At 36.5% G+C, this 12,594-nt stretch overlaps 4 protein-coding genes across 5 annotated transcripts in view; 3 read left to right on the top strand and 1 right to left on the bottom strand.

The window, feature by feature from the left end:
- Positions 1-2,878: 2,878 nt before the first annotated feature.
- On the bottom strand, positions 2,879-3,953 carry LOC18009028 (uncharacterized protein At4g22758). Its single transcript, XM_006390778.2, has 2 exons — positions 3,339-3,953; positions 2,879-3,259 (listed from the first exon to the last, which is right to left on the bottom strand). The coding sequence occupies exons 1-2, from the start codon at positions 3,571-3,573 to the stop codon at positions 3,069-3,071; spliced, it is 426 nt and encodes a 141-aa protein (XP_006390840.1). The 5' UTR covers positions 3,574-3,953; the 3' UTR covers positions 2,879-3,068.
- Positions 3,954-7,111: 3,158 nt separating this feature from the next.
- LOC18009386 (protein C2-DOMAIN ABA-RELATED 9) lies at positions 7,112-9,120 on the top strand. 2 transcript variants are annotated; one of them, XM_024155939.1, is made up of 5 exons: positions 7,112-7,283; positions 7,479-7,594; positions 8,272-8,367; positions 8,458-8,761; positions 8,868-9,120. In XM_024155939.1, the coding sequence occupies exons 2-5, from the start codon at positions 7,481-7,483 to the stop codon at positions 8,909-8,911; spliced, it is 558 nt and encodes a 185-aa protein (XP_024011707.1). In that variant the 5' UTR covers positions 7,112-7,283; positions 7,479-7,480; the 3' UTR covers positions 8,912-9,120. The 2 variants fall into 2 exon arrangements, with proteins under 2 accessions (XP_024011707.1, XP_006390839.1); XM_006390777.2 differs by having other exon boundaries at positions 7,112-7,368.
- Positions 9,121-9,451: 331 nt separating this feature from the next.
- Positions 9,452-10,671, top strand: LOC18008876 (protein C2-DOMAIN ABA-RELATED 7). Its single transcript, XM_006390775.2, has 3 exons — positions 9,452-9,809; positions 10,025-10,120; positions 10,209-10,671. The coding sequence occupies exons 1-3, from the start codon at positions 9,699-9,701 to the stop codon at positions 10,497-10,499; spliced, it is 498 nt and encodes a 165-aa protein (XP_006390837.1). The 5' UTR covers positions 9,452-9,698; the 3' UTR covers positions 10,500-10,671.
- A 266-nt stretch (positions 10,672-10,937) lies between these two features.
- Positions 10,938-12,594, top strand: part of LOC18009384 (phosphoglucosamine mutase) — a 3,004-nt gene continuing 1,347 nt past the window's right edge. Inside the window, exons 1-4 of the mRNA XM_006390773.2 lie at positions 10,938-11,610; positions 11,689-11,952; positions 12,039-12,348; positions 12,437-12,591. Coding sequence (XP_006390835.2) covers positions 11,077-11,610; positions 11,689-11,952; positions 12,039-12,348; positions 12,437-12,591 — 1,263 coding nt within the window. The 5' untranslated portion in view covers positions 10,938-11,076. The remainder of the gene's footprint in view (positions 11,611-11,688; positions 11,953-12,038; positions 12,349-12,436; positions 12,592-12,594) is intronic.

Raw genomic sequence — 12,594 nt, 5'->3', positions numbered from 1 at the left:
TTAGGAAACTTGCTATATAAGGGAACTCTAAAATCGAACTTTAGGGTTTATAACCTAGCCGGTTTACTAGGGTTTCCAAATTTAGCTCTAATAGATAAACATTGTTTTTTTTTTTTTTTTTTTTTTTTTTTTTAAAGGGTTTAGGGTTTAGGCAATCTAGAGATTGATTTTGGAAACTAATTTGAAATTAACCGATTAAGCTTAAACCGATCGGATTGATCGATTAAACAACAAAACCGGTTAAATTAGATTTAATTTTGGAAACCGGTTATTAGGATTATTAATCGGTTAAGGGATTAAACTAAACGGATTTGCTAGGGTTTAATTTTTATTAGGAAAAACCGATCGGTTTAAACTTAAACCCTATCGATTTAGGATTAGAATTTATCGGTTTATAAACGGTTTAGGTAGATCGATTGGTTTAGAGTTTAAGGGGTCGATTGGTTTAGGATTTAGGAGCTTGCATGGACCGGTTTTAGGGTTTTCAAGGATCGGATCTAAGATAAATAACCGATCGGTTTAGGATTTAAACCGATCGATCTCGGTTTAACGATAGACAAACCAAAACGATTTTAGATCTAGGGTTTTACAAAGATTTAGGTTTCGGTTTGCAAGGAATTTTAGTGTTTGGTTTAGATGATGCTAGGACCGATCGGTATAGGGTTTGAACAAAGCATTAGGGTTTAGGTTTTATATGATAAAGCCGATTAGGAAAAATAAAACCAATTAGGGTTTTGACAAGAAGAAAGAGGATTGGTTTGGTTATGGTTTTAAAAACGAAAAAGACGATGAAGAATCATGAAAAGAACCGATCCATATTAGGGTTTTCAAAAAAAAACCAAAACTTGATTAGGATCTATAGTTTTAGATAATACCTTTTCGCCAAATGGATTTCTGACCGGCTTATGATCTGGGAGCTAAAGACCACAGATATCTACTGGAAACTCCTGAGAATGATGGCCAGAAGGGAGGACGAACAGCTGCTACAATGGAGGAACCACCGCTTGGAAAGAATCACCCGCTAAGGTGGGACAGCGCCGATTGTTTTGAGTCTTGAGGGCGCGTCTGGTGTCGGATTGAGGAGCAGTTTTCACCACTAGATTCTTCTCTTCCAGGGCTTCAAAATGATATGTAGATCGCCTTCTAACTCCTTGTATTTTGAGAGATATGATCGTTTGAAGTTGAGCTTTGTGCTAATAACGTATTAAGGGAAAAACTCTTATCTTATTGTTTCCACAAACACTGTATATATACATTACATAACTAATGTATCAGAAACTCTAATGGGCCATGAGACATTAACCTGATGGTTAATGGGCCGGTTACTAGAAGCCCATTTGTTTATAACATATAGTATATTTTTCGTTTTAGGCACAATCAAGTTCAATAGTATACGTTCAAGAGGGATCACGTTTTCACAGACTGTTGTTGGTGACTGGCTTGTGAGTGGGAGGTGCTTGTCAGCTGATTATTGTTGTCTTAAGACCTTTTCGTGAAGTAGGTTTTGTCTTCTTTCTTTTTTGTGCAACCAAGTAATATTTGTCTATGTCTTTTGGGGAACAAAAGTAACAAGGAGATCTTGTGACACTCGTGTGGGGTGTCTTCAAATATATTTCAACATTCAAATAGAGGCCCGTAGGTTTTAGTAAGCCGGCCCATTAAACTTCTAATGAATTAAAATTTCAAAGGCCCTTAACTTGTGAAATGTCACGTTTATGTCAACTTGACTATAAATAATTTTTTTAGTTTTCGCCATAGAGTAATTTCCACACCGAAGTAGTTCTAACTTTCTCCAGTTTTACAGACATATCTAAATACTGCAATTCACAATATGTTTTAAAAACTTCAACCTGTTATGTGAGAAGCAAAAATAAAGAAAAGAAAAAACGGATTTATATTAGAATTTCTTGTGGAGTAAATCGTGTATAGGATGATGACTGATGAGTATGTGTAACCGAGAGCTTTGTTTGGACTAATAGTTTACCAAGACTCAACACCTTACCACTTAACACGATCCAAGTCGAACCTAAACAAAAGAAAGATGTGATGTTCACGTGGCATTTTAGAAACTATCTCATAGTTTATCGTATGTGTGTAATACACAGTACTTGGTTAGCCACAAGCAGCGAGACAACATCGTGTCGTTTTACTGTTAAAAGAAGTATCTAGAAATCTCCGTGTTGGATAAGGAAAGGTAGAAAGACATGGAAGGACGACATTAAACAGTGTGTCGTTATCGTGATAAGGAAGAAGAGAAGTGAAGCACGTCAAGACTGTGGAATGCACGAGGAGGAGGCACAAGAGTACAAGTTGGTACGGAATCTTTGTGTATTAGTCATTTGTACTTAAGTACTTTCCCCTTTTATTTTCTGTCGCAAATTTTTTTGTTTTCTCCCACTTTTTTAATCAAAAACAGATTTTATCACTTTCATTTTTGGATTCGACAGTGACGTACCCTCTCCACCACTTGACATTTTTTTATTTTTGGTAAAAACCACTTGACACTTTACGACGATAACACAAAAAAAAAGAGACTATATACGGTAAAGTAATATTCCCATCACGGGCACAACAAATATCACTGATCACCTCTGTTTTTTTTTTTTTTTTTTCTTGTAACTTGTTAATAAATTGAAAACGTGTTTTTCGAGACGAATAATACAGGGTTTTGTAACAAGAAGTCCACAATTTGGGCCTGTAAATTGCGGAATAATCTCAGTTGCACCACTTGCAAGGTGAAGACACCAAACACTAAAAAAAAAACACTAAATTAATCGCCGACTAAAGCATTACTCAGAACTGATTTTCTGCTTTGTAGTAAATTGATTTTGAATTTCACACCAAATTGTTCTAACCTATGAGATAACGCAGAATCAAGAAGGGAGAAAATTTGAAACTTTTTATTTCCGGAGAATGAGAGATGTAAAAGAAAAGGCTTCAATGTTGAAGCTTTGACAGACAAAGTTGGGAATCAACTTATAAGCAAAAGCAAAATTAAAGAAAACATAATCATAACCAATGTTTGGTCTTTGTTTTGTTTGCAAAGAGAGAAAGAAAGAAAATAATGTTTAATGGCTGGGTACTTTGAGGCTGAAGGACTTGTTGATCCAAGCCTTCAAGCTTCCTCCTTTTCTTGCTCCTCCATTAATGGTTGAGCTAGATCTTCCATTAGTAGCTTCCTTCTTCTTCTCCTCCGGTTTCCTACACAGCATAAAGTTCCGTGCACCAAGCGATCCAATTGCGTTCCATGTGCTTAAAGCTATTCACAATACCAATAACCAATATCAAATATCAGTAAACCATAACGAAATTTCGACTTAAAAACAAGAGTTGGTTACCTTCAGGTCCAACCATGGGACAATAGAGAAGAAAGTCATTGAAATCGGATCCGAGAAGTGGAAGACGACCTTCACGAGCGTAGCATTTAAGAGCAGTGTCGATAACCGAAGCGACGAGATCTTCCTCATACGCAACGAACCGGATCGGACCGGCGCTACCCAGAACCGTAACGCTGATTAGGATCCTGTTTCCTTTAGCGTTCTGGTTCTTCTTCTGCTTGTTGTAAAGCAACATCTTCGAGAAAATTTTCAATTACAGAGAGACACAAAAAACAAAATCGGCAGATCACAACGAATCAATCAATCAATGTAACAAATCGGACGATCGATCGATTCACGGGTCGAGGCCGAGGCAGCGAAAGTACCAGCCTTCTTTGCAGGATCCAAAAGCGAAAGCAGAGGAAGCCGAGAGAGGGAGGAAGAAGCTCGCCCTTTGGATTGGAAGGGAGAGCATAAACTTACCACCAATCGGATTCGTTTCCACCATTCACAAACGATTCCACAGTAAAATTAATTTTGGAGAAGAGAGGCGAGACGAGATGAGATCGAGGAAGCGAAGAAGCACTTCTTTTTTGGTTGCGAAGCAGAGAGAGAGAGACGAGAAGAAGGATGTGATTGTTTGAGCTCAAGAGGCCAAAAGGGGTTATTTAAATAGGTAGTTAGGGTTAGGGCTTTTTTCGGAAATTTGAGAAATTTGGGGATTTTCCTAAATCTAATTGTTCTGTTAACCTTTTTGGTGCTTTTTGGAAACGGGCCTTTTTTTTTCCTTTTTCTTTTTGGGTTGACGTGTGTTAATTTTTCCCGTGTATCTACCGAGTTAATCAGTACACCAAGATACTCGTACCCAAAACAAAATTAAAAATTAAATGCAGATTCGGTTCGGTTTGGTGCGGTTCAATGCTTTCACATTCTAAAAAACTTTGGTTCAAAGTGAGTTGTCGTAAAACATGTTGAGGTTGATCGACCTATTTTGTAAAACATGTTGGTTAATGAAAGGTTTGATTTGAGCAAAAAAAAATGTGAGTTGTTGTAGACTATAACAAAACAAACAGAAAAAATATTATAACTAAAAGATGATGTAAATGTCGAATATTTTATATTGTTATTAAAATAGATTTTGTAATCATATCACATCTTAAGTAGTAAGGTATTCATAACTTAAAACTTATCAAATGTTTTAAATATTAAAAAAATAGCAAAATCATGTCCATAATACTTATATATTTTTATATTTGCAAGTGATTTGATCTTAATTTTTGTTTTATTTAGACATGGATGTTAGAGATATACGGCGATTTTCTAGGATTTTCTAGAGTGATTTAGAACTTATCACATAGGATATCTATTTGTTCTAATAAAATATACAATACTTACAATTAACATAGAAACAAACATTAACAAAATCAAAGAATCAGTTTGACCATAAAAAAAAAAAAAAAATCAAAGAATCGAGGATGTGGACGGTTATATAGAAAAGATGACGAAGTTGTTTTCTTTTGCGACTCCTATACATATCGAACTCTCTCTTGTTTTCTGGGTAAAATATGAAGTGATAAATGGTAAACGGTCGTTATCGAAGTTGAGCATCATGAGAAGTGGCATTAGTGAAAGAGCATCACGTGTCATGCGTTCGACCATTGTCCTGATCCTTGCTGCTTTTAGGTTCCCCACCGATACAAACCTCCCCAAATTAAACTTGAGAAGTTACACGTTTCTTCTACTTTTTAACTTAAACTAGTTTTAAAAATCTTACAAACCTCAGATCTCTATGGAATATAAAATCTATTTCAGAGCATCAAGCAAGACGTTCGAGGAGAGTTGTACCAAAATTCATCTTTTATTTGTTGGTGAAATGTCTTAGATACACGCAACATCTAACATGGTTATTAGCACTCTCGACAACTTTATTTTGATTTGTGGCATATACCTAAATACACTAAGAATGTTTCATGCATGTTCTTCGTTACCTTTTTTATTTTTGAAGCGTTGAAATTTCAAAATCCTTTGGGGTATTTAATTTTGGGTCTTAGTTAGGTGGGCTCGAGTCATAGAAAGCAGAAACCTATCATTGTCTAACATGAAATAATGTAAATTTTGCGCCAAAATTTAGAATAAATTTGTAGTACAGTAATTGGGTAACAAGTCCTTAGAATATAATCGAGTCTTAACAATTTATTTATTTTGTGTTAGTCCGACTTAGTCGAATCTATTAAGTTGCCCGATAAATTTGAAACAAAGACAAAAACGAAGACATGATTAACTAGGAACAATTGAAGATAAACTTTATCAAAGATATCGAATCTTTTGCATCGAGATCTTGATTATTTTCTGAACAATACAATCAAATTTCTCTCATAATATGGTTAAATTACATGTGTAGATAAATGGAATCAATATGGAAAACAGAATAAGGTGCAGAGAGCATCATATGGGCCATGATCTTTGAACGGTGCATAACAAGCTAAAAGTTTATGACTAAAGATAGTGAGATAGACATAGAGCACATGACTGACGGACGGATATGACAAACCAACGAAGCATAGATAGAGATGTCATAAATTTCACAAAGCTATCAATCTCTTCTCCATGCATTATGATTTATATATATCACCTAATTTCTTCTTATCATCTCATCTCTTCCATGTCTTATCCTGAGTCGCTCGATGCCACTAAACTTGTCCGGTTAATTAACATATGTATGATTTATTGTGTAGCTATCTGGCACAAATATCGTATCATATTTTGTTTCAGTATATATAAATAACAGCTAATATGGTATTGGTATTACATGGTCATGTTGGGTCATAGGCAATAGCGATCAACAACAACTAACGACATCATTCATATATTGTTGATCGTGTTCTTTAGCTAATTAATGTTGCAGCTGATTACCAAATTTAAAACATGTCATTAAAATTTTTAACGTTTCAAATTTCCTAATGTTGTGACAGCAAAACGAATAGCGTTTAGTTGCAGTTGCTGCCAAACGAACGGTCTCTCTACATATCTACATTTAATACATATAAATTAGAAAACATTTGTACGTTAAAAGATGATTAAAACATCATACACCAGTCGAAGAAACGGCGGAATTTTGAATTTCCCTAACTCAAAGACAAGGAGTATATACCCTACATTAAATAACAGGTCATTAGCATATTCCAAATCAACATCATCCATACAAAAATAAATGAATTTGAGTATGTGACAGCTTATGACTTAAAATTTCAAACGTACGATTAGGAAGAATACAAGAATAACAATAAAATAGGAGACGGCTTCTCTTTAATTATTGTCCAGCCACTCTGTGTCTGTTCAATTAGCCACTAGCCAGATTCCCCAATTTCTTTATGTCCATTCATTTTCAACATGCCACACGTTATTTTTGTAATCTCAGTCTATTATGGTACAGTTGCTCCATAGAATACAAATATATTATATATCTCAATTCCGCCGATAAAAATCTTGAATTTTTTCAGTCACTCTCAAAGTCTCAATTATTCTTTATACAATTTTAATATACAATAAAATACACCAAAAATCAGAGTCAAATATAGAACGCATCAAACTGGAATATTTATAACTTTAGTAGTTGACGAAAATAAGTTATTTCATTCTCTTATAATTTGTTTTTAAATAAAGCGTGTGAGAGAATTGTAGACATGGTCGAATTGCATGTTTGGCCTATACTATTTTTTTTTCCAACTTTTAACTTTAAGGGACTAAAAACAAAATAAATGAAAGTTTAGCGACTGAAAAGAAAATAAATCAAAAATGGATGAGAAGTACTGAAGATAACGTGTATGTACAGGTGAGAAATGCGGATGAAGGAGGAGCCCTAAAGAAAGCAAAGGAGCAGCGATGAAATCGGATATCCGAAAAATTCGGATGGATCTGTCGATATTGTTTTCGGAAGCCCGCGTCGAATCAGCGTCGACGTTTCTCGTAAATTCTATCTTCCTTGCAAATTCCAGATCGTGTCGAATTTATAAATTACATCAAATCCCCGCTTAATTTGGGCTAAATTCAGGCAAGGGTTTCAGGGGATTTTTTCTTCTTCGATATCTCTTGAGGGTATCGCTTGTTCGAAATTATAAAAAAAAATTCTCTGAGAAGATTATAAAGTCTCTTTCTTTGCAGCGATGGAGGATAAACCGCTAGGGATTCTGAGAGTTCATGTGAAAAGAGGGATTAATCTCGCGATTCGCGATGCCACGACCAGCGATCCTTATGTTGTTGTAACATTGGCTCATCAGGTCTGTTTGTTTGTTTTCGTTTCTGGGTTCTTGCCTTTTGATTAGGTTACGCATTCATAGTTTCGATTTGATTCTTTAGTGATGAAATTTTATATCTTTTAGATTAAATGTGATTTTTTTTTAACAAGGATTGGCCTTTTTCACCATGTGACAGTTTTGGTGGCCACCATGTGAGAAGGATATCAATTTGATCTTCGTTTTGTATCTTCTTTGCTAAACAACAAACTATCCAAAACACCCTAAGCATTATCTTGTCTTTTGCGATACATAATCTGGTGAAAGGTTCAATCTTGTTAAGCTGGTAGCATTTGTTTCTTGCAATCCACACATGTCGAGTCGACTAATCTTGTTCAAGGGTCATCTCCCAAAACAAACATCATTAGTTTTCTTGGAAATGATTGATGTCTAGGCTCATGCATAATCTTGTTGAAGGTCATGTCTTAAAGCTACTAAACATTAGTCTTGTTGCAAAGGATACCTGTCAAAGTTAGGAGTGTGGTAGTTAACGATATCAAATAGAAAAGTGAGACATGATTGACTTAGCCTTGATTATTGTGTCCCTGTGTTTGTACCTTGTGAAGCCCCCTTTATCATCATTTGTACCATAGGTAACTTTCTGTATGTGTATTTTTATTTTCATCTCTTTTTGACCTTTTCTTTTTATGTCGTTGCTTCAGAAACTTAAGACGCGTGTGATCAATAGTAATTGTAATCCAGTGTGGAACGAACAACTGACCCTTTCCATCAAAGATGTGAATGATCCAATCCGTCTGGTAAGCTATCACATCTATTATGAATTCTTTTCTCTCATTATGAAATGTTCCATGGCCTTTAGCTCATACTATGATGCTATGTTTATGCAGACGGTGTTTGATAAAGACAGATTCTCGGGAGATGACAAAATGGGTGATGCAGAAATAGACATGAGGCCTTTCCTAGAAGCGCATCAGATGGAGTTAGATTTCCAGAAGCTCCCCAATGGTTGTGCGATCAAGAGGATCCGTCCAGGAAGGTCCAACTGTTTGGCTGAAGAAAGCAGCATCACTTGGAGTAATGGGAAGATCAAACAAGACATGATTCTTAGACTAAAGAATGTGGAGTGTGGGGAAGTGGAGATCATGCTTGAGTGGACTGACGGTCCAGGCTGCAAGGGTCTTGGCCGCGAAGGTATATGTTGATAACAAATCCTCTGTTTTGGTTTGTGCATATCTATGATTGTTTTTTTTTTTTTTTTTGCTTTCTGTGATTTAAATGCGAGCATTCTTTCTCTTAGGATCCAAGAAGACACCATGGATGCCAACAAAACGATTGGACTAAAAGATGCAGAAATGTTAAAACAAGACCGTGAAGATGTGATGGTTTTTTCTTCTTATGTTCATGGAAAGACGTCTTTGTCTCATCAGACTTTAATTACAAAAAAAAGGCTCTGCTTTGATCTTTAGTTGTACATGTCGAATAACCCAACCCTTACATATATTTGTATCTGTTTCTACTATTGAAGAAATAAAGCAAAACCTGAATTTCTAGAACCTCTATAAGTTTTCTAAGGTTTAAGTTCCGAATATCTAAGGTATACTGAGGCTTTGTTGCGTCGTGATAGATAAAGGGAATATATAGATATTTATTTGTAGTATAGCATTTTTTGAAATGTGATTTGTTGTTGTATATATTGTTGCAGCAAGTGGTGGGAAGATACGCAAAAAGGTCACAGATGTACTCATTGTCAGAAATACAGAATCTAGAAGGTATTAATACTAAAGTAAAGAGTATCCAGAAGACATTAATACTAAAGTAAAGAGAATCCAGAAGATGTTCGTGAGAGTAACGCGTAGATGAGAGAGGATAAGTTAGGAAACAAATATCTGGAAAAGTAACCTTTTTTATAAGGGTACTATATTAGTAGATCTTTATTTATTTTCTCGCTCTTTCGTCCATTGATAAGCCAATATAAGTAGTCTCGTTGAATTTGAGCCGGAAATATTTGTTTAGGGAATAAGAAAAGTAGACGAGTCAGAGCAGAGACATCGATCGTGGTGTGTTTTCTCTTCAAAATTCATAAGAAAAAATAGAGAAAATTACAGAAAAAACAGAGGAAGAGGTTGAGATGGAGGAAATGGCAGGACTTTTGAGAATCCGAGTGAAGAAAGGGATCAATCTCGCTAAACGAGACACTCTAAGCAGCGACCCTTTTGTCGTCATAACCATGGGAACACAGGTCTCTCTCTATTTCTCTGTCTGATTCTAATCTGATTTTGTCTTCTGGGTTTCTTGATTCCGATCTGCTCTCTGTTCTTGAGTTATATATCTCTGGTTACTCTCTTCTTAGATGGGAAAAAAGAAGAGAATTCTAATCATCTAAAAAAGATAAAATTGGCTTTGATCTTCTAATGATGTTCTCTGTCTGATTTTAAAATCGTTGAATTGCACCAGAAGCTGAAGGGTCGTACTGTGGCAAATAACTGCAACCCAGAGTGGAACGAGGAATTGACACTTGCAATCAAAGATTCCAATGAACCTTTGAATCTGGTGAATACAACTATTTCATTTACCACTTTTAAGATTAATGGACTTCCGATTAGATCCATCCAATTTTTTTGGGTATCTATGTGAACAGATCGTGTATGATAAAGATACATTCACGTCGCACGACAAGATGGGAGATGCGGAGATAGATATCAAGCCGTTCCTAGAGGTTCTCAAACTGGGTTTGCAAGAACTCCCAGATGGAACAGAGATCAAGAGAGTTTTGCCCACCAAAGACAACTGCTTGTCTGAAGAGAGCAGAATCATCTTCAATAATGGCAAGATCGTTCAGGACATGATTCTTGTGTTGAGGAATGTCGAATGCGGCGAAGTCGAGATTCAGCTTGAATGGATTGAGATTCCAGGTTCTAGAGGACTGTGAAACGAAATTGAAGTATCTTGATGGTTCTTAAACTCTCATTGTGTGTAATAACAAAAAAAGATCTAAGTTTGTTTTGGCTTTCTGACAAAATCGCAATAAGCAGAACAGAGTACTTACTCTGTTTTGTAATGGAAAAGTTTGGCTATAAATTTTAAACCGTTTCTAGTTTCCCGCGAGTTTTCTCCTCATATAGAATATGCTGTTGTTGTAATTTTGTATGCAGGTGAAGAAAAAAACGTGGAGAAGAAAAAAACAAAAAGAAATCTAATAAGCTTGGAAGTTTGCTTGCGAAGTATTTATCTTTTTATTTATTTTTTGGTTTGTTAAACATGTGGAATTGCAGAGATATTCAAAACGTAAGGTTATGGTTTCATCTAGTTACGAATCTTATCCGTCTCCAAATCTCAAATTTGAAAAAACACTTGTAAGGGAAAAATCACGGATTAGATACAAACAAGAAATAAAAATCTAAGCTTGGAATTATATTCGCAGATATATGTTTCTTTCGTTAGATCTCTGCTTTCAAGTCTAAAACTTGAAACTCTCTGTATCTAATTTACTCCAAATTTCCAATCATATGGCGTCGACTTCAACATCATCTTTTATGGCTTCAAAAGCTGTAATCTCCGAAACAGCTCTGTTTCTATGCTCACCAGGAATAATCAAACGGAGTTTCTTAACATTCACACCAGCTTCTCCTTCGATTAAACCTCTCAGGATTAGATCTTCAAATGCCACTAAGTTCGATGAAGTAACCAACAGTATCGACGAGGACATGGACCAGATTCGACGGTTACAAAACGGTTCTGACGTGAGAGGAGTCGCATTGGAAGGAGAGAAAGGCCGTACGGTTGATTTAACGCCTGCGGCTGTTGAAGCAATCGCAGAGAGCTTCGGAGAATGGGTTGCATCAACGGAGAGTAACGGTAACGGCGTAACTAGGGTTTCTCTAGGACGTGACCCTCGTGTTTCAGGTGGGAAGCTGAGCACGGCCGTGTTTGCCGGTTTAGCTCGTGCTGGTTGTTTAGGTTTTGACATGGGTTTAGCTACTACTCCTGCTTGCTTCATGAGCACGTTACTCTCTCCATTCGAATACGACGCTTCAATTATGGTAACATGAGCTCTGTGTTTTGAATATTGTTCCAAGATGTGTGATTCTGACATGTTTTAGTTGTTGTGGTTTTGGAAGATGACGGCGTCTCATTTACCGTATACAAGAAACGGTCTCAAGTTCTTTACCAAGAGAGGAGGATTAACGTCTCCTGAAGTGGAGAAGATATGCGACTTAGCTGCGAGGAAGTACGCAAATAGACAGACTAAAGTCTCTACATTGATCAGAACTCGACCAGAGCAAGTGGATTTCATGAGCGCTTACTCTAAGCACCTTAGAGAAATCATTAAAGAGAGAATCAATCACCCTGAACACTATGACACTCCTCTCAAAGGATTTCAGGCAAGAATCTAGCTTCATAGTCTCTCTCTCTCTGTCTTGAGTGTTTTGATACAAAATCATGATGATTTTTGGTTGGTGTATGTTAGATAGTAGTGAATGCTGGTAATGGGTCAGGAGGGTTCTTTACATGGGACGTTCTTGACAAGTTAGGAGCCGATACATTCGGTTCTCTATACCTTAATCCAGATGGGATGTTTCCAAATCACATTCCTAATCCGGAAGACAAAACCGCAATGTCACGCACCCGAGCCGCGGTTCTTGAGAACTCAGCGGATCTCGGGGTTGTGTTTGACACGGATGTTGACCGGAGCGGAGTGGTGGATAACAGAGGAAATCCTATAAACGGAGATAAGCTCATTGCGCTCATGTCAGCGATTGTGCTCAAAGAACATCCAGGTTGGTTTACGCTAATGAAGTTGTTTGTTAATCCTAATCTTTGGTTAGTTTATGTGACTTATAATGGTGGTTTTAAGTGTGGATTTAGGAAGTACAATAGTGACGGACGCAAGAACGAGTATGGGGCTAACTAGGTTTATAACGGAGAGAGGAGGGAGACATTGTTTGTACAGAGTAGGGTATAGAAACGTGATCGACAAGGGAGTAGAGCTGAACAGAGAAGGCATCGAGACTCATCTCATGATG

Source organism: Eutrema salsugineum, unplaced genomic scaffold, assembly GCF_000478725.1.
Source record: "Eutrema salsugineum unplaced genomic scaffold, Eutsalg1_0 scaffold_9, whole genome shotgun sequence".
In the NCBI taxonomy this organism is placed as follows: domain Eukaryota; kingdom Viridiplantae; phylum Streptophyta; class Magnoliopsida; order Brassicales; family Brassicaceae; genus Eutrema; species Eutrema salsugineum.
Note: the sequence above shows the minus strand (reverse complement) of the source record. Positions and strands in the feature narration are given on the sequence as shown.

Bases quoted from the DNA above. Each gene is read 5' to 3' on its own strand.
- LOC18009386 (XM_024155939.1), top strand. From the start codon at position 7,481: ATGGAGGATAAACCGCTAGGGATTCTGAGAGTTCATGTGAAAAGAGGG. The intron at 7,595-8,271 runs GTCTGTTTGTTT...TCGTTGCTTCAG, and splicing joins TTGTAACATTGGCTCATCAG to AAACTTAAGACGCGTGTGAT. The intron at 8,368-8,457 runs GTAAGCTATCAC...ATGTTTATGCAG, and splicing joins TGAATGATCCAATCCGTCTG to ACGGTGTTTGATAAAGACAG.
- LOC18009028 (XM_006390778.2), bottom strand. From the start codon at position 3,573: ATGTTGCTTTACAACAAGCAGAAGAAGAACCAGAACGCTAAAGGAAAC. The intron at 3,260-3,338 runs GTAACCAACTCT...TATTGTGAATAG, and splicing joins TCCCATGGTTGGACCTGAAG to CTTTAAGCACATGGAACGCA.
- LOC18008876 (XM_006390775.2), top strand. From the start codon at position 9,699: ATGGAGGAAATGGCAGGACTTTTGAGAATCCGAGTGAAGAAAGGGATC. The intron at 9,810-10,024 runs GTCTCTCTCTAT...GAATTGCACCAG, and splicing joins TCATAACCATGGGAACACAG to AAGCTGAAGGGTCGTACTGT. The intron at 10,121-10,208 runs GTGAATACAACT...CTATGTGAACAG, and splicing joins CCAATGAACCTTTGAATCTG to ATCGTGTATGATAAAGATAC.